This window comes from Pan troglodytes, chromosome 9, assembly GCF_028858775.2.
Source record: "Pan troglodytes isolate AG18354 chromosome 9, NHGRI_mPanTro3-v2.0_pri, whole genome shotgun sequence".
Lineage (NCBI taxonomy): Eukaryota > Metazoa > Chordata > Mammalia > Primates > Hominidae > Pan > Pan troglodytes.
In genome coordinates, this window is record NC_072407.2 from 86,168,111 (window position 1) to 86,195,172 (window position 27,062).

A 27,062-nucleotide genomic window follows, 5' to 3' on the forward strand; every position below is an offset into this window, starting at 1 on the left:
GAAGACAGCACTTGTTAATAATCAGGTGGCAGAGGGTTTGTGAGGCGAGAGAAAGGAGATAACTCAGCTGAGCACTTACAGAGAAAAATGGAGAAGGCTGGAGTCAGCAGCTGAATTTCAGCTAAATGCATTTTGTGCCGATTCATCTAACTCAGCCCTTTGAGGTATGTTTACTAGGCACTTTTCATTCCTGACACTTTGATGCTTACATCTAAAGAAAAGTTAGATTAATGCCCCTCCGAATGTCTGTAAACTATATTTCTAACACAGACATTTTTTTTCCCTGACATCTGACTCAAATAGTTAACACTGCAAAAGCACTTTGCACACACAAAAGCCAGCTGGTTTCCAAATCAGAAAGGTTTCTAGGCAGTGGAGACCTAAATTTGCAGACCTGTCCCTAGTCATTCTTTTTACTTGCCACTTTAAGAAAAATTGCTCTTTCATTCTTGGAAGTTAGGACACAGTAATGAGTTAAAGGAGACTATATGTATAAGCTTTGGGGTATTAAGGTTTATGGCAACCTGCCAATGTTGTTCTACTGGAGAGCTTTGCTTTATCATCTTACCTCCATGGTGAAAGAAATGATTAGAATTTAGAAAAGGTCTAAATAATAATTTAATTGTACATTTTAAAATAACAAAAAAGTATAATTGGATTGTTTGTAACACAAAGGATAAATGCTTGAGGGATGGATACTACATTTTACATGATATGTGATATTACACACTGCATGCCTGTATCAAAGCATCTCATGTACCCCATAAATATATACACACCTACTATGTACCAACAGAAATTAAAAGTAAAAATTAGAAAAGAATTTAGAAAGAATTTAGAAAAAGAAATTAGAAAAATAATTAGAAAAATAATTTAGAAATGTTGCATTGCGTGAAGAATCTATGCAATGCAACATTTATTTTGAGAACAGGCTGTGGCAATATGACCCTAGGACATGACCTACCTGACAACTTCAGAATAGTGATAGCTAAAGTACAACTTCAAGATACATTTGTATAAAGCCCCACTTGTTGGCAAGTTATACATTCCTGATTTGGGGTACCTGGATATAAGAGGAATTTAAGGGAAGGCTCATGTATACATAGGAAAGAGGGTGGTGGTTTCTGATTGGGTCCTTGGGACAGTTATAACATGGGAATTGGAAGTTGCCAGTTTTCTCTTTCTCCTTCTTTCCCTCTCTCTCATCTCCAGTCTCTAGCTTTCTCTGCAGGAAGGCTCATTATTTCAGATGACATTACTTCATATGGCAAAAAGACCACATAGTGGCCACTTTTCTGTATTGTATGTCACACTTTACTACACAGTGGGAATGCTGCCCACTCTCTGCTCCCATACTCCACTGTAGAAAATCCTGAGAAACAATCTGCTTGGCTTGATTTCGCTCAGGTGCCAGCTTCTAAACTGCACATGTGACCACCAAGATAGTTCTAAAACTAAAGATTTTCCATGCTCCAGCCCCAGAGGTTCGGATCCATTGGGTTTAGTTGAGATTCATTTGGTCTAATTATCAGTATTATTTCTTACTAGCTAACCTGGTTATTCCAATGAGCAGCTCTAGACAAATCAACTGTGTGACCAGGGGTACTATGACTGCATTCTTTCCCAGAATCACGGGGTTGGAAAGAGGAGAAGGGCAGTTCCCTAAAAGGAGGAGGATGCTTTTTAAAAAGAAGAGGTGCTTTTAATGCACGACAAAACACTAGCTGTTTAGTATTTTATATGCAGAGATTAGAAATGGGGAGTCATTAAAATAAAATATTTTAAAAAGGTATCAGAGCAAAATATCATAGTCTCAAACTATTGAAAATAAAACACTGTAATTTCTTATCTAGCCTGGAACTAAGTTCTCATGAGTTAATAAAGAAAAAAAAAAAAGAGTTGCAGAGTGCTATGTTATTCTAGAAAAAATTATGGTTGTAAATCAAGGACAGATTCCACTTATATACTTAACATACTTAAATATATATTAATAATTGGGCATACACACATTTCAGAGATCACTTAAAAAGCATACTATTAACCACAAATATAGTCACATATGTGCACACATATACACACGCACACAAAGTAGAAGCATATATTTGCCTTTTGATATAGTCAAATAATCATAGCCTAAAGTTATACAAACAATGTCATCTTTAAAAAGGTGGGGGTAGATAAATGTTTGTGGATAAACATTATAATAGCTAATAATATTGATAATCTAGTATCTAGTTCTAGGAACTCTTTTAGGCATTCATATGTTATTTTTATTTTTATTTTTTTTACCACAATGCTATGAAGTAGATAGTAGTAACCCATTCATTACAGAGAAAACTGAGGCTTTAACGGGTTAAGCAACGAACGGTCATTCAGGAAGTGGCTGATTCTAGACTCTAACAAGGTCTGAGTTCAAAGACTGTGCTTCTTTCCACCATTTTTATTTTTATTTACCTTTTGTTTTATAATAAAAAAATCTTCTAAATTTGATATTTCTGATTTTTCCTTGGAATTTTACAAATTATAATTTTTTCCAGCTATTATTGTAGATTCCAGGGGACATGTGCAGGTTTGTTATAAAGGCATATTGTGTGACGCTGAGGTTTGGAGTACAATCAAACCTGTAACCCAGGAAGTGAGCATGGTCCTAAGTAGGATGTGTTTCAGGCCTTGCAACCTTCCCTCCCTCCCTCTCCCCTCTGATGTTCCCCAGTATCTATTGTTCCCATGTTTATGTCCATGTGTATCCAATGTTTAATTCTCACTTATAAGTGAGAACACACAGTATTTGGCTTTCTGTTTCTGCGTTAGTTTGCTCAGGATGATGGCCTCCACCTGCATCCATGTTGCCACAAAGGATATGGTTTTTTTATGGCTGTGTAGTATTCCATGTAAATGTATGTATATTTTCTTTACCCAATCCACCACTAATGGGCACCTGGGTTGATTCCATGTCTTTGCTATTGTGAATAGTGCTGTGATAAATATATAGGAGCATGTGTCTTTTTGGTAGGATGATTTATTATTCTTTGGGTAGATACCTAGTAATGGGATTGCTGGGTGAAAAGGTAGTTCAACTCTTAGTTCTTTGAGAAATCTCCAAACTGCTCTTCACGGTGGCTGAAGTAATTTACATTCCCATCCACAGTGTAAAAGCATTCCCTTTTCTCCACGTCCCTACCAACAACTATTATTTTTTGACCTATTATCAAAAGCCATTCTAACTGGTATGAGGTGGTATCTCACTGTGGTTTTGATTTGCATTTCTCTGATGATTAGTGATGATGAGAAATCTTTCATATGTTTTTCGGCTACTTGTATGACTTCTCTTGAGAAGTATCTGTTCATATACTTTGCCCACATTTTAGTGGAGTTATTTGTCTTTTGGCCTGTTTATTTGTTTAAATTCCTTGTAGATTCTGAATATTAGACCTTTGTAGATGTATAGTTTGCAGATTTTTCTCCCATTCTGTAAGTTGGTTGTTTATTCCCTTGATAGTTTCTCTGGTGTGCAGAAGCTCTTTAGTTTAATTAGGTCCCGTTTGTCAATTTTTGTTTTTGTTGCGATTCCTTTTGAGGATTTTGCCATAAATTCTTTGCCAATGCCAATGTTGAGAAGGGTATTTCTTGGGCTTTCTTTTAGGATTTTTATAGTTTGAGGTCTTATATTTAAGTCTTAACCCATCTTGAGTTAAATTTTGTATATGATAAAAGGTAAGGGTCCAGTTTCATTCTTCTACATATGAATAGCCAGTTATCCCAGCACCATTAATTGAATAGGGAACCCTTTCCCTACTGCTTATTTTTGTAGACTTTGTCAATGATCAGATGGCTTTAGGTGTGTGGCTTTACTTCTGGGTTCTCTATGCTGTTTCATTGGTCTATGTGTCTGTTTTTGTGCCAGTACCATGCTATTTGGTTTCTGTAGCCTTGTAGTGTAGTTGAAATCAGGTAATGTGATGCCTCCAGTTGTGTCCTTTTGCTTAGGATTCCTTAGGCTACTCAGCCTCTTTTTTGGTTACATAAGAATTTTATTTATTTATTTATTTATTCATTCATTCATTTATTTATTTAAGATGGAGTCTCACTCTGTCACCCAATGCAATGACATTGCATCTCGTGATGCAATGACATGATCTCGGCTCACTGCAACCTCCCCCTCCTGGGTTCAAGTGATTCTTCTGCTTCAGCCTCCTGAGTAGCTGGGATTACAGGCACACGCCACAATGCCTGGCTATTTTTTGTATGTTTAGTAGAGATGGGGTTTCACTATATTGGTCAGGCTGGTCTCAAACTCCTAACCTCGTGATCCACCCACCTTGGCCTCCCAAACTGCTGGGGTTACAGGTGTGAGCCACTGCACCCAGCCACATATGGATTTTAGATTAGTATTTTCTTATTCTGTGAAAAACAATGTTGGTAAAGTGATAAGAATGGTATTGAATTTGTAAACCACTTTGGTCAGTATGGCCATTTCAACGGTATTGATTCTTCCAATCCATGAGGATGGAATGGTTTTCCATTTGTTTGTGTCATCTCTGATTTCTTTCAGCAGTGTTTCAGTTCTCCTGGTAGAGATCTTTCTCCTTTTTGGTTAGATGGATTCCTAGGTTTTTAAATCTTTTTGTGGCTACTACTGTATCCTACTGTAAATAGGATTGCATTGTTATTTGGCTCTCAGCTTGAACATTATTGTTGTATATAAGTGCTACTGACTTTTGTATGCTGATTTTATATACTGAAACTTTACTGAAGTGCTTCATCAGTTCTAGGAGCTTTTTGGTGGAGTATTTGGGTTTTGCTAGATAGAGAAACATAGTATTTTATACTCTCATAGAATATACAGTATACATAGTTTTCTATTCTCTCAGTAAAGAGAGACAGTTTGACTTCTTGTCCTATTTGGATGCCTTTTATTTCTTTCTCTTGCTTGATTCTTTTGGCTAGGACTTCAAGTACCATGTTGTAAGAGTGGTGAGAGTGGGCATCCTTGTCTTATTCCAGTTCTCAATGGGAATGCTTCCAGCTTTGTCCATGTCATATGTTGACTATAGGACTTTCATAGATGGCTCTTATTATTTTGAGGTATGTTTCTTTGATGTCTAGTTGGTTGAGATTTTTTATGATGAAGGATGTTGAATTTTATCCAAAGCTTTTTCTAAATCTATTGAGATCATCATATGAATTTTGTTTTTAGTTCTGTTTATGTAATTAATTACATTTATTGATTTGCATATATGGAGCCAACCTCACATCCCAGAAATAAAGCCTACTTCCTTGTAGTGAATTACCTTTTGGATGTGCTGCTGGATTCAGTTTGCTAGTATTTTGTTGAGAATTTTTATATCTATGTTCACATCAGGGATATTGGCTTGAAGTTGTCTTTTTTGCTGTGTATCTGCCAAATTTGGGCATCAGGATGACGTTGGCTTTGTAGAATGGGTTAGGGAGGGGTCCCTAACCCTAGATTTTTTTGGAACAGTTTCAGTGAAACTGGTTTCAGTAAGATTCGCTTTTTTTTTTTTTTTTCTGATTCAGTTTCAGAACTTATTATTGGGCTACCTAGGGTTTCAAATTCTTCTTGGTTCAATCTTAGGAGGTTGTATGTTTCCAGAAATTTCTCCATTTTCTCTAGATTTTCTAGCTTGTGTGTATAGAGGTGATCACAACAGTCTCTGAGGATCTTTTGTATTTCTGTGGGATCAGTTGTGATGTTATCTTTGTCATTTCTGATTGTGCTTATTTGAGTCTTCTCTTTATTTCTCTTATTCTGGCTAGTGGTCTATAAATCTTGTTTATCTTTTTAAAGAAACAACTACTGGTTTTGCTGATCTTTTGTATATATTTTTGCATCTTGATTTTATTCACTTCTGCTCTGATTTCAGTTATTTCTTTTCTTCTGCTAGGTTTGAGGTTAGTTTGTTCTTGTTTTTCTAGATCCTCTAGGCGTAATGTTAGATTGTTAATGTGAGATCTTTCTAACTTCTTGATGTAGGCATTTAATGCTATAAACTTTTCTGTTAACACTGCTTTCACTGAATCCTAGAGATTTTAGTATGTCACAGTTCTGTTTTCATTAATTTCAAAGAATTTTTTATTTCTGCCTTAATGTTATTATTCACCCAAAAGTCATTCAGGAATAAGTTGTTTAATTCCTATGTAATTGTGTGGTTTTGAGAGATCTTCTTGGTTTTGATTTCTATTTTTATTGCACTGTAGTTTGAGAGTATGTTTGGTATGATTTTTATTTCTTTGCATTTATTGAGTCTTGCTTTACCAGTAAAGCATGTAGTAGATCTTGGAGTGTGTTCCATATACAGACAAGAAGAATGTACTTTCTATCAATGTTGGATAGAATATTCTGTAGATGTTTATTAGGTCCAATTGGTCAAGTGTCTAGTTTAAGTTCATGATTTCTTTCTTAGTTTGCTGCATTGATGATCTATCTAATACTGTCAGTAGAATGTTGAAGTCTCCCACTATTATTATGTGGCTAAGTATTTTCATAGATCTAGAAGTACCTGTTTTACAAACTGGGTGCTCCAATGTTTGGTATGTATATATTTAGGATAGTTAAGTCCTCTTTGAATTGAACTCTTCATTATCATATAATGCCCTTCTTTGTCACTTTTGACTTGTTATTTTAAAATCTGTTTTTTTTTTTTTTTTTTTTTTTTCTGAAATAAGAATACTGTCCTCTGCTCTTTTTGTTTTCTCTTTTTTTTTTTTTCAGACGAAGTCTTGCACTGTTGCCCAGGCTGGAGTGCAGTGGCGCAATCTCGGCTCACTGCAAGCTCCACCTCCCGGGTTCACGCCATTCTCCTGCCTCAGCCTCCCGAGTAGCTGGGACTACAGGCGCCCACCACCATGCCCGGCTAATTTTTTGTATTTTTAGTAGAGATGGGGTTTCTCCATGTTAGCCAGGATGGTCTCGATCTCCTGACCTCGTGATCCGCCTGTCTCGGCCCCCCAAAGTGCTGGGATTACAGGCGTGAGCCACCGCGCCTGGCCTCTTTTTTGTTTTCTATTTGCATGATAGGTCTTTCTCCATTCTTTTACTTTGAGACTGTGGTTGTCATTATATGTAAGACAGGTCTCTTGAAGACACTTGGGTCTTGTTTTTTTATCCAGCTTGCCATTTTGTGCATTTTAAGTGGGGCATTTAGGCCATTTATATTCAAGGTTACTATAGATATATGAAGTTTTGATACTGTCATCCTGTTGTTAGCTGTTTTTTAGACTTGATTATATAGTTGCCCTATAGGGTCTGTGCTATGCACTTAAGTGTGTTGCTGTGGTAACAGGTATCATTCTTTGATTTCTGTTTAGAACTCCCTCAAGGACCTCTTGTATGGCTGATCTGGTGGTAACAAATTCCCTTACGCTTGTCTGGAAAGGATTTTATTTCTCCTTTGTGTATGAAACTTAGTTTGGCTGGATATGAAATTCTTGGTTGGAATGTCTTTTCTTTGAGGATGCTGAAAACAGACCCCCAATCTCTTCTGGCTTGTAAGGTTTCTGCTGAGAAGTCTGCTGTTAGCTTGATGAAATTTCCTTTGTAAGTGACCTGACCCTTTTTCCTAGGTGCCTGTAAGATTTTTTCTTTCATGTTAATCTTGGAGAATCTGATGACTTTGTTTCTTGGGGTTGGTCATCTTGTATAGTATCTTGCAGCGGTTTTCTGTATTTCTTGAATTTGCCTGTCAACCTCTCTAGTGAAACTGGGGACATGTTCATGAATTATATCCTCAAATACATTTTCCAAGTTGTTTACTCTTTCTCCTTCTCTCTTGGGAATACCAGCATGGGTTGTAGTTTAGTTCTCCTTACATAATCCCATATTTCTTGGAGGTTTTGCTCATTAAAAAAAAATATTTTTTCTTTATTTTTGTCTGACTGTGTTGATTCAAAAGACCAGTCTTTCAGCTTGAGATTCTTTCCTCAGCTTGGTCTATTACATTGCTAATGCTTGCAACTATACTATGAAATTCCTGTAGTGAATTTTTCAGTTCCAGAACTTTAGTTTGGTTCTCTCTTAAAATGGCTCTGTCATCTTTCAACTCATGGATAGTTTTACTGGCTTCTTTGGATTTCTCCTGAATCTTGTTGTGTTTCCTTGTCATCCAGGCTTTGAATTCTGTGTCTGTCATTTCAGCCATTTGAATCTCATTAGGAACTATTGTTGGGAAGCTGTTGCAATTATTTGGAGGTAAGGAGACACTCTGAATTTTTGAATTGCCAGAGTTTATGCACTGATTCTTTCTCACCTGAGACGGCTGCATTCCTTTATCTTACATTGCTATCACTTGGACAGGCTTTTGAAGTTTATTTTTATTTTTTTGAGACAGAGTCTTGCTCTGTCACCCAGGCTGGAGTGCAGTGGTGTGATGTCAGCTCACTGCAGCCTCTGCCTCCTGGGTTTAAGCGATTCTCATGTCTCCGCCTCCCAAGTAGCTGGGACCACAGGCACATGCCAACACGCCCAGCTAATTTTTGTATTTTTAATACAGATGGGGTTTCACCATGTTGGCCAGGCTGGTATACTGACCTCAAGTGATCCACCCACCTCAGCCTCCCAAAGTGCTGGGATTACAGGCGTGAGCCACTGCACCCAGCCATTAATATTTTTAAATACAAAAGTAATACATGCTTATTCTAACAATGGAAATCATATAAAGATACATAAAGTGAAAGCAAATCATCTCCTTTAGCCTCATCTTCAACCCCATCCCCTTGAGCTGCCAATACTAACACCTGCTGTAGACTTTCCACATTTTTCCCTTATTCTTTCAAACAGATGCAAATGCACATTTACATATAGATAGATACTTTTTTTTTAATACTTTAAGTTCTAGGGTACATGTGCATAATGTGCAGGTTTGTTACATATGTATACATGTGCTGTGTTGGTGTGCTGCAACCAGTAACTCGTCATTTACATTAGGTATATCTCCTAATGCTATCCCTCCCCCCTTCCCCCACCCCACGACAGGCCCTGGTGTGTGATGTTCCCCTTCCTGTGTCCATGTGTTCTCATTGTTCAATTCCCACCTATGACTGAGAACATGCAGTGTTTGGTTTTTTGTCCCTGCGATAGTTTACTGAGAATGATGGTTTCCAGCTTTATCCATGTCCCTACAAAGGACATGAACTCATCCTTTTTTATGGCTATATAGTATTCCATGGTGTATATGTGCCACATTTTCTTAATCCAGTCTAAAAGCCAAAATTGACAAATGGTATCTAATTAAACTAAAGAGCTTCTGCACAGCAAAAGAAACTACCATCAGAGTGAATAGGCAACCTACAGAATGGGAGAAAATTTTTGCAACCTACTCATCTGACAAAGGGCTAATATCCAGAATCTACAAAGAACTCATACAAATTTACAAGAAAAAAACAAACAACACCATCAAAAAGTGGACCTATTTTTATATTCTTTATTTCTTTTAGAGTTGAATCGTGATATATATTGAGTATAGTTGATTGGCTTCATTTCTGGATGCTTTTAGAGGGTTGAGGCTCTTTGTTTGTGACTAGATTTCTGCACTGGGTTTCACCAGCAATGTATGCCCTTCTTTAGGTCCTATTTAGGGCCAGGAACTGGCCCTGGAGCTTGTCAACTCTGTGCAGGGTTCCCAGTTTCCCCCCTCTTCTACTTTGGTTTCTATGTCACCTCTCTATAAACTTTCAACGTTTTATTTCAAAAGATCTATTCGAAGTGTGATGATTTACTCAATATTTTGGTTTCCTTCAGTGCAAGAGGTGCTCCCAGCTACATCTAGTCAGCCGTCTAGTCCCCTGTGTTACTTCAGGCTGACCCTACCAGTTCTGGCTGCAAATTCCAAAGCCTGGTGATCTAAAGGGTCTGCCCCTGGAAATACACACCCAATGCCAGGTGCAGATTAGTGGGCAGATGTCTTGGGTATGGGGCCACTGGTAGTCAAGTACCAGCCCCCACTGTTTTTATAAGCTTATTTTTCTTCTCAAATTATTCCAACACCTTTAACCAAAACCAATAAACCACTGATTAAAATTCACACATATTATATAAATGTATTTCTGTAACTGCAAGTAGTTCAGAATGACTGCACTTCAAGATATGAACTAGGGCTCCAAGGGAGAAATGAGGCTGGCAAGATGAAGAGGACATCCATGGATGCCTTAAATAATATACCAAAGAGTTTAAACCTTATCCTAAAGACAATAAAGAGCCTTTGGAGAAATTTTAGGATAAAAATGACATAATCATTTTTATGTTTTAAATACATCACTTTGGCTGCAATATTGCACATACATAGTATTTGGGAAAGGATGCAGGTATGCCATTTAAGACAAATAATTAATGGCTAAATTCTGCCAAGTTGATGGAGGAGGAAATAATTCAAAAATATACTAGGAATGATAGAAGAATATATGTGGTGTTTTGTAGGACAGGAAAATACAAAAGAGAAGGGAAAATTCAAAGATGCCTAGAGTATAATTCCACAAATTCCTTTTACTATCACAATCTGAGCCTCTCAGCCATAGACAACTTTGATATCTCAAGCTTTCCTGACTCCCTGGATTCTTATGACATTAGCAAATGCAGCTAAGTCAAGTCCATGTCATTGCGTACTCTGAGTAATTTATACATTTTCCATGTATGAAATTAATAGCTTATATACCCCCAACATGATTTGTATCAAGAGTAGTTAGTTGACCGAGCATGGATAATAGATTTATGATGCTTTTATAACCCTGACCAGTATGCATGATTACAGTTTTGCAAAGATGCTAAAATGACTATCAGCTACCTTATTTGACTCTCATATTCCTCCCATCCTCACTGAAGAAAAAAACATTTGGAGTGCTTTCCCAACAGCTGCAGAATGTATGGCCATGTGATACTGTTTGAACGTTTTGTCTGACAAGTTAGGGATTCTTTTTGCAACTAATAAAAAAATTTAAAAATCTGAACCATTTCCTGAAATGTAAATTACTGACTTTTGTTAGTCATTATTTCACCTCTGCCAAAACAGAATGACTTATAGGGAAAAGAAAAATGACTGATTTATTGCATCATGCAAATTCCTATAGAAGAAACAAGTTTAGGATATAAGGTATGTAACATGGGAATTTTAAAAACAGTATTAGTGAATTGCCAGGTAAGAAGAGACCCATTAAAGTTGTCTAATAGTGGCCTCCCCAGCTCTCCAGATATCAAAATAACTAGAAAATCATTAGATATCTGATTTATTTAGACCAAATTCTTTTATCTCACATTGTTGATCTTTTTGAAAATTCCTAATTTCAAATAGAATTAAGGATCTGTTACTTCAAATAATATAAAGCTTTTGAATTTCTAAATTCCTCATTTTTTCTAGGTCTCTTTAGCTATTTTTAATAATAGTGACAGGAATAAAAAAACAGGCAGGGTTTGAGTAGATATTTGATAGAATTTCAGTTTTTATATAGTCAACTGTATTAAAATCTTATAGTGTAATTAAATAATTTTGGTAATAGATACATTTCTTAACTGAACTCCAAAGTTTATGTATGTGCAATCATCACTGTATATTTTGCATATTTGAAATATATGCAAATGTAAATATTAAATACAAAAGTACCACCCAAGCATGTGTGTATTTAGACATAAATGAATATATTTGTATAATACTTGTGAATTTTTATTTAGCATGTTACTTTTCCATGGGCCCATTAACATTTGCACCTGCTACTCCCTATCTGAGAGGCCGTCATCCACTACTTTTAAAAAAAATTTTATTTTTTAAAGGTGGGGTCTCATTCTATTGCCCAGACTGGAATGCAGTGGCACAATCATAGTTCTCTGCAGCTTCAGACTACTGGGTTCAAATGATCCTGCTGCCTCAGCCTCCTGAGTAGCTGGGACCTCAAGCATGAGCTGCGATGTCTGGCTTTCACTCTCTTTTACATGGCTTGTTCCCTCTCACCTCTCATAAGCCAGCTCAGTTATGATGCCTCAGGAAATTACTTCATGCGGACCACATATTGAGAGCAATCTACTTATCGTCATAGTTTTTGTGCATTTACTTCTGTGTCCTCCACAAGGCTGCAAAATTCTTTGAAACAAGGTCTGTGCCCTGTACCTATGTTTAACAAGTGCTTGACAATTAAATGTACAAAAGATATTCATGAAGTTCACTCTGTGTGGCAAGTGGTTAATGCATTAAACAATGCTACTGTAGAGGAGGAGTCGTCAACTTGTTTACAAATTGCCCAGGGGCTTTTTCTTTTCTTTTAATGTCACCATGATAACATAAAGAACATTATGAGAAAATTCCTTTCATCATAGAATTCATAGGCCAGTGGAAGAAACAGATTTTATTTATCATCTACTGTGATAAATTCTCTATTTGTGTTTTGTTTTTTTGGTTTTTTTTTGAGATGTTGTCTCACTCTGTTGCCCAGGCTGGAGTGCAGTGGCACCATCTCGGCTCACTGCAAGCTCTGCCTCCCAGGTTCATGCCATTCTCCTGCCTCAGCCTCCTGAGTAGCTGGGACTACAGGTGCCTGCCACGACGCCCAGCTTAATTTTTGTATTTTTAGTAGAGATGGGGTTTCACCGTGTTAGCCAGGATGGTCTCGATCTTCTGACCTCGTGATCCGCCCAGCTTGGCCTCCCAGAGGGCTGGGATTACAGGCATGAGCCACCGCCCCTGGCCTATTGTTGTTGTTTTCAAAGAGGCATATTGCCCAAGAGTGAAAGTCAAGAAAATCTTTTTGGAGGAAATGATATTTAAGCTTAATTTTGACAGCAGTCTAATTCAGTGGTAATAAGCTCAGATTCTAATATCTGTTGGACATAGGGCTGAATCCTAACTCTATCTCTTATAAAACTATGATTTTTGGCAAGTGATTTAATCTTTGAGCCTCAGTATCCTAATATGTAAAATGGAGTTAGCAACATCTACCTCATAGGAGTGTTACTAAATGTGATTATTACTTAAATTAAATGTTACAGAGGTTAAACATAGAAAAAGTATAAGCTGTAAATGCACGTGGCAAATACCATAACTTATTTGTCATTGGGTATTTGACATCTAATAAAGAAAAGAAAAGCAGAAACAAAAGAAGTTCTTGTTAGATTAAGTTGTTTGTTGAGAGTGGAATGCTATGTCTTTAATAACTTCCTCAATTATATTTATAAATAATTCTTGTGAGAACTACCATGTTAACCAAAGAAAATATTAAGAATAATTATATATGCTGCTCTAAACCTTTATGTTAACTCATGTATTCATCACAACGGCCTTATGGGGTAATTATAAACAGTTTAGCCTCATTTTCAGATGTGGCAACTGAGGTACAGAGAGGTTAAGTATGTAGTTCAAGGTCACTTGACCAGAAAGTGCTAGAGCCAGAATTCAAACCTGGATTCAAACCAGGCCATGTGCGTCTATGTTACTGTCCTTCCAGTAATACAACCAGGCCAACTTCATTTAGATGCCAACCACTCCCTGAGTATACACTAAATTTCAGATGTTGTTCTAGAAAAATTGTATTTAAATCACTTTATATTTATATACTGCATATATTTACAGGAAGGAATAGATGTTAACAAAATAAACTATAAATAAATAATATACATTTCAGATACTGGTGAGTGCAATTAAGTAATAATAAAATGGGAAAAAAGAATGATGGAAATGGTACTAATTTAATTACAGTGAACAGGGAAGATTTTTCTAAGGTGATGATATTTGAGCAGATATTTAAACAATAAAAAGAATAAACCATGTAAAGATATAACGGACAATTTTTCCAGGCACCTAGAATAACATACATATAGGGCTTGAGTTAGGAAAAGCTTGGCTTGTTTGAGAAATGTCAAGGTCACTGTGGCTAGAGTGAAATTTATGAAGAGTTGGTGGTGAGCACATAATGTTGGAGAGAGGAGCAGGTGTCACATTACAGAAGGCCTTGTATGTAATGATAATGAAGTTAATTATCACCTTTGGAAGGTCTTAAGAATATAAGTGGTATGATCTGGCTTATATTAACATTTTGAAAAAAGATAACGGGTTACTTGGAGGAGAACAGCAGGGTAAAAGTGGAAGCTATTATGGTTGTTGAGGCATGGGATGAAATTGGTTTGGATTAGGATTCAGCAGAGCAGGTGGTAAGATCTGACTGATTTTGTAATATATTTTCATGGTAGCACAAGCAGGACTTACTCATGAATGCTGAGGATAAAGAATAATTGAGCAAGACTTTTAGATTTTAGATTATTTTTCTGGCATAAATAATATGGGAAATGATAGAACCAATTAGTCAATATGAAGAATATTAGGGCAGCAGTTACTTTGGCCCTGAGAAGAGGGACTGCAGGGAAGGGGCTTTCTTAATAATCAAGCAGCAGAGATGCCAACTGCACAGTTAGACATACACATTTGAAGTTCTCATTCAGGGAGATGTCATGGCTTCAGAATTGGGAGTCATCAGTTGACAGTTGGTATCTAAGGGCATGAGTCTGGATGAGGCCATCTAGGGAATGAAGAAAAGATGGAGAAGAGGTCTGTACACTGGGTATCTGGAGTGCTGAAACCTTTAGAGGAGGAGCCAGCAAGGAGGCTGAGAAAGGGCAGCCATTGAGGTGGTAAAAGAACAGGAGAGTGTTTTGTCCTGGAAGTTAAAATGTTGACATCTTTAAGGAAGGAGGAAGCATCAAATCCTGCTAAGAAGTCAGTTAGGTCTGAGAACTGATGCTTCAATTTAGCAAGATGGAACCAGTAATGACTTTGATATAAATGGATTTATGACTATTGTGGGGATGAGAACATGAAACAGGTTAAAATAAAAAAATGAGGTAATAAAGGGGAGCTAATGAAAATAGACAATTTTCTTAGATTTTTGGTAAAGCAAAATAGAATAATGAGGTAATAGTGGAAGGAAAACATAGGGTCAGGGGACGGTTACTTATTTTTTCTAAGATGAAAGATATACTGTGCCTGAGTTAAAGTTATTCAGTAAAAAGCAAGATAGGGCTTGATATTGCAGAAGAGAGAGGAGATAACTGCAGAAGGAAAATCATTCAATGGATAACTGGTAATGGAGTCTAGGTAACAAGTAAAAAGTTGGTCTTAGAATGGAATAGGAACTTTCCTTCATTGCCATGGGAGAATATACTAGTAGACCTGGTAGTAGGAAAATGTGGTTTTCATTTGATTGCTTAGATTTTCTCAAAAACATATTAAGGCAGGTCAACAGCTGAAAGAGAAGATGAGAGAAGAGAGTGCTTGAGATTTGAGGAGATATGATAAGGTATGAAATTGTTGTCCCAGAGTATGAGAAAGTGATTTTTTCTAAAGAAGTGTATAAGAATTGCTAGAAAGTCTTGAGAGTTCACTTAAAATCAATGGTTAAATATTTAAAGTGAGATGAGTGAGTGTTTCTCTAGCCATATCCAGTTGCTGAGGCAGTGGCATGGAGTGAAGAGGAAAGTGTTGGCTTAACCAGCGTAAGCTAACTTGGACTGGGGTTTTGCTGGATGAGCACAAAAAGCTAGAGAAGAGAAAAAAAAGTGCATGAGAGGGAGAATTAGGGTGAGGGACCAGGTAATACATGCTAGGTGGGGAGGGAAGAGAGGGCATAAAGAAAGGTGAAAGCTGGGTAGAAATGGTGAAATCAATGATCTGAGGTTCCAATGGGGCTAAAGAAGTTTCAATGAGAAGGTACTAGAATAAATGATATGAACAGAAGGGAGGAAGTGTTCACAAAGATATTGCTTGACATAGAGGCTTTGGAGAGGGGGCAGTTAATGGCAGTAACAAAGTTCAGAGTATGGTCATGAACCCCAAGGCAGGAAGTTAGCAAGGTAAACTGACATGCTGAAGATCAGGAAACAAGTAAGATCAGAATCCAGACTAGAACCCACAGTTGTCTGACTCCTATTGAGTGTTCTCTCTCATACCAATGTTAGCTTTTATTTTTTGACCTCCAATACCAGGGCAACTAAATAGTGTTCTATTCAAAATGGTGATGTACATTGGATAAGGAAAAAGGAGAAGGCTCAGCTTCACGGGCATGAGACCTGTTCAGTTGCATTGAGTCCTGTGTTTAGAAAGGCCCCACGTTTTCATGTTGTACTGCACTCCATAAATCATATAGCTTGTCTTGGAGAGAAACTTAATGATTCAGGAGAAATGTGTTTTTTTGTCTCATTTGAGCTCATTTTCCATAAGCCTCACTTTTCTCCAGTTAGCATACCATTAAAATTTTATCAAGTCCATAATGGAAGTTTTAAAGAACCCATCTGTCAAACACTTAAGTTTCAACGTAAATTTTGGTTTAAAAGCACTCACACTTGATAAAAATCAGCCTGAAGATGAGAAATGCTCTGACTCAGGAAAGTGAATAATTAGTAAACTAAAAAGGAGATATAAATTAAAGTGCAGGTCTACAATCTTCATTTATGCTTGAATGATAGCTTAGTGAAAATATTTACATTTTTATTTCTTATACTAAATGTGGTATGCGTTTATCATAGAAGGTTTATGAAATAAATATAAGCAAGAAGGATAAACTAAAAATTACCCCAAAATCCTTAACAGGAGTTAGCCACCAACATGTGTAACATTTGGTGTACATCCTTCCAGGCTTTATGAGTGTATTTATGTATATATATTATATTATATAGCTTTGTGTCTATTGAATTATATTTTAAATACCATTTTAAAACTTTATTTTTAATTTAATAATATAATCTAGGTAGACCTTCTATCCTTGCAATTACATATTTTTCTAAAGTATTATTTCAGTATATTTTAATATAATTTATATTACATGAATACATAATAAACACATTATCCTTTTTTGTTTATTATTAAACACCTATGTTTTTCAATCTTCACTATTATAAACCATATCAATATGCACATTCATTGTGTATTTGTCCGCTACTGTAAGTACAATTTCTGGGTCAAAGAGTGTATTCATTTTAAAGGCTTTTAATCTATGTTTCCAAATTGCTCTTGTAGGGTTGTACTAATTTTCAGAACCTCTCACTGGCATTGAATATTCACATTCCTTTTAAGTTTCTGTCAATTGGACAGGCAAAACTTGTTTGCTCTCATTGTCTTCCTTTGTTCTTAATGAGGTTGAACAGGTTTTCATTTGTTTATTGGCTTTTTCTTTTTTAATGAATGTCCTGTTAATGCTTTTTGGTCACTTTTTTCTACACGGTCTTTGGCCTTTCTCTTATTGTTCTGTAAAATATTTACATATATTAGGGTTGTGTTGCACAGTTTCCTTAATTTGTCAAAGCACTTTGCCAGGACCCTACCAGCATATTTGCAGAGCTCTATGGGGTTGCTGTGTTTTTTCCTATGGGAGTAGTTTTAAAATGCACCACTTTTTTTTTAAACTAAGTAAGAAACACATGGTAACTATAATTATGATGATAGTATCGATATCACACAAATGAAAACATCTTGTAACATATCTAAATAATGTATAGCCAAAACACTAATAATAAAACCATTAAGAACAAAGTGCTGTACAAGCTCATCAAACATTTCTCTTTTCCATTCATTTCTCCAAATCCTGGCAATGAAATTTACATACTAAACGTTCAGTTATTTGGTCTGCTGTCTCAATGCTTTCTACTGTGAGCATTTCATTAATATTCTCATTGTGAGTCCTGTGGGAAACTTCTAGGTTATAAAACACAATTGTATAATTTCACAAGACAACTCATTAAGATTAGAATAGAATGTGAAATGCAAGATTGGGGCTTTGGATTTTTCAAAATTTTTTCTTACCCTCTCCAGTGTAATTTCTTCAAATTCATATTCAATTTCTGTCCCATTGACCTGTAAATAGGGAAAAAATAAGAAGAGAACTATTAAATACATGTTGAGGAGGAGACAGCTGCATTTTAAATAATGCTTGGGGGTTAAATTTTCATTCTAGCTATAAATAACCACATTTTCTTGTTATTTCTGATTGTGCATTTTCATTCAAGTGAAATATAATCTAAGCTATTCTAAAATATATGACTGAGATGCTACAAAAAAAACTCAAAGATTATTGCTTCCCTTAGTAATTCTGTGATTTTTTTGTAGTGAGGTATAATAACACAAAATACATATTGTGAGCTTACAAAGAACAAATCATCTAGGGGCAATGATACAATTATGAGGAAAATAATTTTCTTGTTTTTTAAAAAATGTTATGTTTGAACACTAAAATATGACCTTAAAAATCAGTGATAATGGCAGAACAACATTGTTCCATTTTTGAATAGAAAAATAGCATGAAAATGACTGCATCATCTGAGAAATACCTTTTCTTTAGTGGCTCAAGCTCAGGTAAATCATCCCCATCATCCTTTTATTATCTTTATTGGAAAGCCCTGGACCATATAACCATTACCTATGTACCTCAGTAGCAGTAAGAAATGAGCAAAGTAAGACACATTTTGAAATGCTTAGTGACGAATTGTTTCAACCATCCAACCAATCCTTGTATTGATTTGAATTTACAGAGAGAAATACATTTTAAATACAGCCAGGCACCTTAGATTTCCACAAATGTGCACAGAGGCCATATGAAAAGTTGGTTTAAAATAATCTAACAAATATTCCTTTCTCATTTTCATCTATCTCAGAATTCTTCTCAACCAGGCAAAACCTCTAAGCAAGAAAATTCTCAAATCGGTTGTTTCTTATTTCTGATACGTGTCTTGGCAACATCATTGGAATTTAGGAATCAGCCAGAAGGACTACATTTTAACTATAAAGCCATAATTTTTGTAGGATTCTAACTTACATTTACTTCTCTATCTTAGAAGAATTTATACCCAGTACCAGGGATTGAGAGTTCTATGCAGGCAAGGCCCAGACAGCCAGCCCTGTTGCCTAATACAGAGCCTGGCAAGAAAATAATGAAGGAAAAGATAGTGAATGAATGAGTGACTGAACTAAGTAATTAATTTACTTGTGTAATTTATAAACATAGATATTTGTGGATTCTCTTTCGTAACAAAAAATTGAATGTAGTATCATCACCTAAAGGTGTAATTATAGTTATAATCAGTGAACATATAGAATGACAATGACAATGGACTTTACTTAGGTGTGTCCACCACCCACTGACAGCATGTTTTTGATTTTCTAATTACGTGAGCTAATTGGTGAATCACAATTTACTGTTTTACTACATTATCAAACAGCCCTAAACTAAATTTGATTTTCTAGGCTTCAGCAACTTAATGACTCACAGAAAAGAACTTGATGATGTCAGAAAGCTTTAGCAGCTTTCTAGAGGGTTTTGTTTTGTATATGCAAAAGTAAAACACACAGACACACACACACACACACAAACACACTTCAAACTCCTTGTATGTTTCCATATGAATGATTTTTAAAATAATTTTCTTTGATGGATAGGAAGAGGACAATAGGGGAAGGCTGAATTAATGAGATACGTTTTCATTCCCTCAGTATGGCTCCATGAGGCTTTTCTTTGCTTCAGTGCTTCTCCAGAGTGAATCACTTCACATTATTAAAGTGCTGCAAAACGGGGAGAAAAAAACAACTTCCAAGAGAGAAAAACACGCCTCTAATAATAAATGTCTAAAGGCTCAGAGTCAAAGAAATTCTTTTAGGAAATGTTTAAAAGACAAGAATATTTTAGTGGCATACACTGCATAGTTGTGGCCCATCAAAACCTACGTTTAACATTTCTAGGATCATAAATGCTGACTCTTAGATTTTTAGAAGTATTATATATGCATATCCTAATTGGTATTCCAAAGTTCCTTAGTCAGCTACATAAACTATTGCAGGCTTATATTTACCTCATGGGTCTTTCATTTTCAACTCAAGAAAATAATATCATTTGTCTAATTCAACAGTATCCAGGTTCTTTTCATCAGGAGAGATGATGCCATCAAGGTTGCAGTGTAACTTTGCTTTTAAAACAAAGCATCCCGGCTGGGTGGCTCACACCTGTCATCTCAGCACTTTGGGAGGCTGATGCAGGCAGATCACAAAATCAGGAGTTCAAGACCAGCCTGGCCAATATGGTGAAACCCCATCTCTACTAAAAATACAAAAATTAGCTGGGCATAGTGACACATGCCTGTAGTCCCAGCTACTTCAGAGGCCGAGGCAGAAGAATTGCTTGAACCAGGGAGATGGAGGTTACAGTGAGCCGAGATCGCACCACTACACTCCAGCCTGAGTGAAAGAGTGAGATCCCGTCTCAAAAACAAAACTAAACAAACAACAACAACAACAACAAGGCATCCCATGTCTACAACAAGCTTTAGTGAACTCATAGAAGCATGAAGGATTTTTAGCATAGGTGAGGCATCATTTCAACCTTTCACATGAGGAGCATTTAGAGCATGGAATCACAGGAGCCAGTGAGAGAGTTCAGAAAAGACATTGGAAAGGCCCTAATCTCTATTCTCTCATTACAGGGAGAGTGTGGTCTATGTTCTGCCAAAGGACTCCTAAGACAAGAAATGGCAAATATCTTGAGGGAAAGAATGAGACAGAACAAAAGAACTAAGAATACCCCCCCAGGGCTGGGCGCAGTGGCTCATGCCTGTAATTCCAGTACTTTGGGAGGCACAAGCAGGCGGATCAAGAGGTCAGGAGATCGATAACATCCTGGCCAACATGGTGAAACCCAGTCTCTACTAAAATACAAAAAATTATCCGGGCAGGGTGGCGTGCACCTGTAGTCCCAGCTACTCAGGAGGCTGAGGCAGGGGAATGGCTTGAACCTGGGAGGCAGAGGTTGCAGTGAGCCTAGATAGTGCCACTGTGCTTCAGCCTGGTGACAGAGTAAGACTCTGCTTCAAAAAAAAAAAAAAAAAGAAAAAGAAAAAAGAAAGAAAGAAAGAAAAAAACAATACCTCGATCTTAATTTGTGAAAATTTGGTGCCTATTCAAACCAATGTACCAGTACAGTATTAAATAAGGATTTAAATACTTATTTCGACTTTATTTCTAAATAAACTCTCTACAGTGGTTGCTTACTGAGTGATGAAACACTGAGAGGTATCTACAGTAATTCACCCCTAACCATAATCTTGCGTATCCTCACTCAGCAAAACCAAAACTGTTATAAATGGCTCCCATCATCTTTTGGGTGGTTTGCAAACAATCCATTGTTGTTTGAACTTGCCTTAGTGTCTCATTATATTCCCAATCAGGTTATCGACATATGATTTTCAATTTCTTTTCCTCAAAAGAGTTCAGCCAAATACATTTTTTTTCTTGTACAGTAACACTTACGGTAATATTTAAGTACCTTGGTCATATTTTATGCTACTGATAGTTTGGGGCCCGGAGAGCTTCACAGTTGGGGTTTCTGTTATTCCAGTTCTAGCCCTAACTGTCACAGCCTCCTCTCCACTTTGAGAACTAGAAAAATCAGAGGATTGACATTTTCATAGACTTGGAGAGTCAGTCAAATAGATTAAACTTTTCAGTGTTTGAAAAATGTGTGTGCATGTTTAAGATACTTGATTTTTCTGAACTTTATGGTTCTGTGGTGACAGCTGGTAGATTTCTCTGGTGGCCAGAAAATCAAACTGATGTCACACATTGTCCTGTACTGTTCTGAGCATGTAGCCTTCCTAGAATCATATGGCAGTTAAGTAAAGAGAGTGACCCACAGCCAACTCAAATTTAAACTTGGTATTTAATTTAAAGCTCTAATTTAATGAATGTTGAATGCATTCAATATTTGTTTTTCTCCAACAGCTTTTAGTTAATTTTATGGCCTTTTTTCTACTTCAATGATATAGTAACCACCTGCCTGGATGATGATATAATTTGATTTTCAGATATATTTTTATCTCCTGAAAAGAGGTTCTCCATAAATAACAAATGTGAACTATCCATATTTTAATGTTGTTTCATTGGAATCTTAAATAATAATTTCTCTGAAATGTTTTGCTTGTTCTTTGCCACCTTTGTAGTTTCATTAAGGCTAAGGATATACTAGACTCCAAAATGAATAATTTTTTTTTTGAGACGGAGTTTCAGTCTTGTCAACCAGGCTGGGGTACAGTGGTGCGATCTTGGCTCACTGCAACCTCTGCATACCAGGTTTAAGTGATTCTTCTGCCTCAGCCTCCCAAGTAGCTGAGATTACAGGCATGCACCACCATGCCAAGCTAATTTTGTATATTTAGTAAGGACTAGGTTTCACCATGCTGACAAGGCTGGTCTCAAACTCCTGACCTCAGGTGATCCACCCACCTTGGCCTCCCAAAGTGCTGGGATTACAGGCGTGAGCCACCACGCCTGGCCCAAGATGAATAAATTTTCATATATCTCTGTGTCACATATTATAAAAGTGCTGAAACAAGGATATCAAAGCATTCACTTTTTTAGACTAAACACAATTCTACCCAAAGAGCAATTATTAAGCATGCATAAAGTGTCAAGAACAGTGACAGATACTGAGAAAATATTTTAAGATACAGCCATATTCTAAAGAAACACACAACCTTTAAAGAGGCACCAAAACACAAATATATTAAGGCCTCATACAAGAGTGATATCTAATATTTAAAATATAGAGGTAGACTAAAGCTGCAGCGCCACTATTGCCACGTGCAAGGTATGTGCAGATCTATTTACTCTTTGTCATTTACATAGATTAAGTCAGTAGTAGAGAATATGATAGACGATGTTCTAATCCTTCTCCTTATTATAAGTAATTATGATATAGTTAACAAGGTATACCTCTGATTATTATTGTTTTAGCATTTGGCACTACAATTGGACTTTGGGAGGAATGTGATCATCATGCAAATTGGGACCTCCAGTTCTTGTGGTCTCTTGTCACTTCCAGAGTAAGGTGGGGCAATGCCACTTTGCTTCATCCACAGATGCAGCATACATTACAGTGACTAGCAATGATGACTATGTGAGTGAGTAAGTAGATGAATCAATGAATCAACAAATGAGGTTTTTGGATGGGTTAAACCTGATGCACTCAAAGAAGACCTTGGTTGCTAATGGGGATGCCATGCCTACTGGGCCCATGCCCTTTGCCATTCCTTGTTTATTTATCCTCATCTCTGAGATTGGCTCCTCTCAGAAGCCCTGAATTACAGGGTCACACCACCACCAAATGCCACAGCAAATCAACACACACACACACACACACACACACACACACACTCATTTGCATTCCTCTTTTTTAGTACCTTGCCAATATTCATCCTTCCCTTCTTTTGGAGTATCTCTTATAGTAAATATGTCATGATGCATTACTGCTCTTTACACTTGACCTTACATACAGTGTGATACTTGGTAGGCAAAAACATGGCTTCCAGAGTAAGAAAAGACAGATTTGAATCTTCTTTCCAACGTTTTTGATGAGTGCGAGTTTGGGCAAGTTCCTTAATCTCTTAAAACCTCAATTTCTTTATGTGAAGAATAGTACTAAAAATAGTTCTTCCTCGTATGGTTATTGCAAGGATTAAATTAGGTAATTTATATGAATTATCACACATCTTAAGTGATTAAAGAAATTTTAGCTAAAATCCCAAACAATTGTCTTCTCAGTTTCTACTTCATAAAATTCTTGGTAGGAATAAATAATATTACACATGTTAACTGTCTGGCACAAAGCAGATCTTCAATAATGATAGCTATTATTATTAGTTCTGGATACAAATCTATAAGGGTCACAAAATTTGTCTGATCAAATACTGAATGTTTGCTAATTTCTCCAGTAATACACAACTTAAGCAAACAAACTTGTTTTTTTCTATACATCCACTAAAAGCCTTTCCTAACTCAAACATCTTTTTCTTGAACCAATCTAAGATGCACTGCCTTGTGTATAGGAATTACCTTAGCTTTTGTTCTCAAACAAGTGTGGCCTTCACTCAAAATATTATTTTGGCCATGCGTGGTGGCTCACCCCTATAATCTCAGCACTTTGGGAGGCTGAGGCAGGTGGATCACTCGAAGTCAGGAGTTCATGATCAGTATAGCCAACATGATAAAACCCCATCACTACTAAAAATACAAAAACTAGCTGGGCATCATGGCTCACGCCTGTAGTCCCAGCTACTCTGGAGGCTGAGGCATGAGAATCGCTTGAAGCAGGGAGGCAGAGGTTACAGTGAGCTGAGTTCACACCACTGCACTTCAGCCTGGGCAACAGAGTGAGACTTGGTCTCAAAAAAAAAAAAAAAAAAAAATCTCAACTAAACTTTCTCCCAATCTTGTGTATACTCACTTTTCATTTTAAAAAAATATTCCCTTGCCAAGTATTGATCATTATGTTGCTCTGCTATTGGCACTCACTTTTTTAAGGCTGTTCTCAAGGCATTTCCTATATCCTCATCTTCATGAGAGCACAGGTTGTATATTAACCTTTTTTTACCCTTGTACCTTCTGACACCATGCCTTGATTATAGCAGGTCTCCAGAAAAATCTTTAGACCCAAGTCACCTATGAACTCCAAAAATTGAGTTGTGTTTAAACTGTATCTTTGCATAAGTATGGGCAGCCCCTAACAACAGCTGCCCTTTCCTGTGAAATATGGCTTGAATTTATCCTCTCATCTCAGGAAATTTTTGGAAATTTTAAAAATAATTTCCAACTTAAATACTGAATAAATTAAAACATCAATTAAATACATTAATACTTAGTACCTATCATGTACTTGGTATAATGATAAGCACTGGAGATACAAAGATGGGTGAAATATGGTTCCTGCCCTCAAATAACTCAGTCTAACAGATAGAGACAAGTGAATGGAAACATGTAACAAAGCGATAGGAGTGCTATGGTAGATGTCTATAGACTGCAGCAGCTGCAGAGGTGACATAAAGGAGGCAATAGGAATAGGTGATTCTACCGGCAGTGAATCAGAAAACTTTTCATAGAGGAGATGGGATGAGCTGAGTGTGTTCATGGCAGGTGTTCATGAGAATGTGTAGGCCTATCAAAACAGAGACAGCAATATTAACCACATCTTCAGAATGTTCTACTGGAGACAGCACTGACCTTAAGAGTCTGATGCTTGCATTGTACTCTTGAGTCTGTGATTTAACATGCTAGGTAACCTTGGGCTTGTCATGATGCTTTAATTTTCTCATGCAGATAGATAACCTCTGAGGTCCCTCCCAGCTCTGACCTAGCAACAGGGCTTTTCTTCCTATCTACTGCACCTGACCAATTGTTACTGTGATTTTTCTATTACTCTTTATTCTAAAGATCCTAACTGGCAACCCATAATTTTGCCAGGTGATATCTCTCTGACCTCTGAATATCTCTGTCTTATCTCTTCTCTTTAACCTATAAAAGGCCTCAACAGGGGGGAAACTAAATAGTGGTATCACTTTCCGTCTTGGCTCCACTCAAGGACATTACCATAAGCATTTTTTCCATTTCTACTCTTCAAAGATCTCAGGTTTCTGGAGGGAAAGAGTAAGTAGCTGTTTCTCTCTAAAAAGGAAAAAAGGTAAGAAAGTTTTGCTGTACTTCAATCCAAAATAAAAAACTTGAGGAGGCTGATGTTCTTTATTCCCATCTTTTTATCATATTTCACTATATTTTTAAAATTTATATGAATTTAAGGGGTACAAGTGCAGTTTTGTTACATGGATATATTGCTTAGTGGTGAAGTCTGGGCTTTTAGTGTAAGGATCACCTAAGGTACACTGTATCTATTGGGTAATTTCTTATCCCTCATTCCATTCCCACCTTCTCATCCTTCCAAAGTCTCCAAGGTTTATTATTCCATACATTATATAGCTCCTACTTATAAGTGAGAATATGTGGTATTTTGACTCTGTTTCTGAGTTATTTTACTTAAGATAATGGCCTCCAGTTTTATCCTTCCTGCTGCAAAAGACTTCATTCTTTTTTATGGCTGAATAGTATTCCATTGTATACATATACCAAATTTTCTTTATCCAATCACCCACTGATGGACACTGAGGTTAATTCCACATCTTTGCTATTGTGAATAGAGCTGCAATAAATATATGAGTACAGGTATCTTTTTGATATGATGATTTATTTTCCTTTGGGTAGATGTCCAGTATCGGGATTGCTGGGTCAAATTTTCTCTGCTGAATATATGAAAATCAGTTGAGTGCTGAAAAAGTGAGTCATTCCACCAGAATGTAAGCTCTAAATAGGACAAAACACATTACAAAAGCCTGAGGCTTGCATTAATACAACTAGATTGTCCATCACCATCTTTAACTAATGTCCCTTCTCCTAGACTATCTTCACTAAAGATAGTGACCAAAAACAGGCCCTTTTTTCAAGTTACAAGGCATTATCACACAGAAATTAAAAGTTTAGATTCTGGAATCTAAAAGACCTGGATTCCATAACAGTTCTGTACTTACAAGCTGTTAGAATTCATCTTTGTTATGTATTACACACATTTGTGTAAGTGTCAAAATTACTTATTTAAACACTTAGTAGTAAGCAAAAGATTTTCTGCTTAAGCTTTGTTGAGAACCTGTTTTAATGTAAGGTATACATCTGGTTATTTTATGAATACTATGAAGTCATAATAAGACTGGTTTAAAATATGCAGTTTTATAAAAAACTCATCATAGTTCATTATTCCTTTCTTTAAATAAACACTCACAAGCTATAAAAACAATCACTGATATTCTTAGTTAAGATTCTGAGTTTGGTAAGATCACTATTCCTATTATTCACCTGAATTTGTTCTACCAGTAAACTCTAATTTCAAGTTAAAATTCCTAATCTTAATTACGAAAACTTCTGAGCTCAGCGAATGCTAAATCATAGCTTCTACCACATAAAGAAAAAATCAGTGTACTATAATTTTTTCCATTCTTATTTATTTATTTATTTATTTATTTATTTATTTGAGGTGGAGTCTTGCTCTGTTGCCCAGGCTGGAGTGCAGTGGTGCAATCTCGGCTCACTGCAACCTCCACCTCCCGAGTTCAACCAATTCTCCTGTCTCAGCCTCCCAAGTAGCTGTGATTACAGGCACCCGCCACCATGCCCAGCTAATTTTTGTATTTTTAGTAGAGATGAGGTTTTGCCATGTTGGCCAGG

General features: G+C 36.5%; 1 protein-coding gene across 33 annotated transcripts in view; it reads right to left on the bottom strand.

Annotated features, from left to right (window-relative positions):
* Window positions 1–27,062, bottom strand: part of DLG2 (discs large MAGUK scaffold protein 2) — a 2,168,441-nt gene that overhangs the window by 686,404 nt on the left and 1,454,975 nt on the right. For 31 of the 33 annotated variants that reach the window (XM_063783330.1, XM_063783332.1, XM_063783324.1 and 28 more), the window contains one exon: window positions 17,784–17,834. In XM_063783330.1, the coding sequence (XP_063639400.1) occupies window positions 17,784–17,834 (51 nt within the window). Of the gene's footprint in view, window positions 1–17,783; window positions 17,835–21,288; window positions 21,569–27,062 lie in introns of those variants that run through there. The other 2 variants (XM_016922467.4, XM_054661595.2) reach the window with 2 other exon arrangements.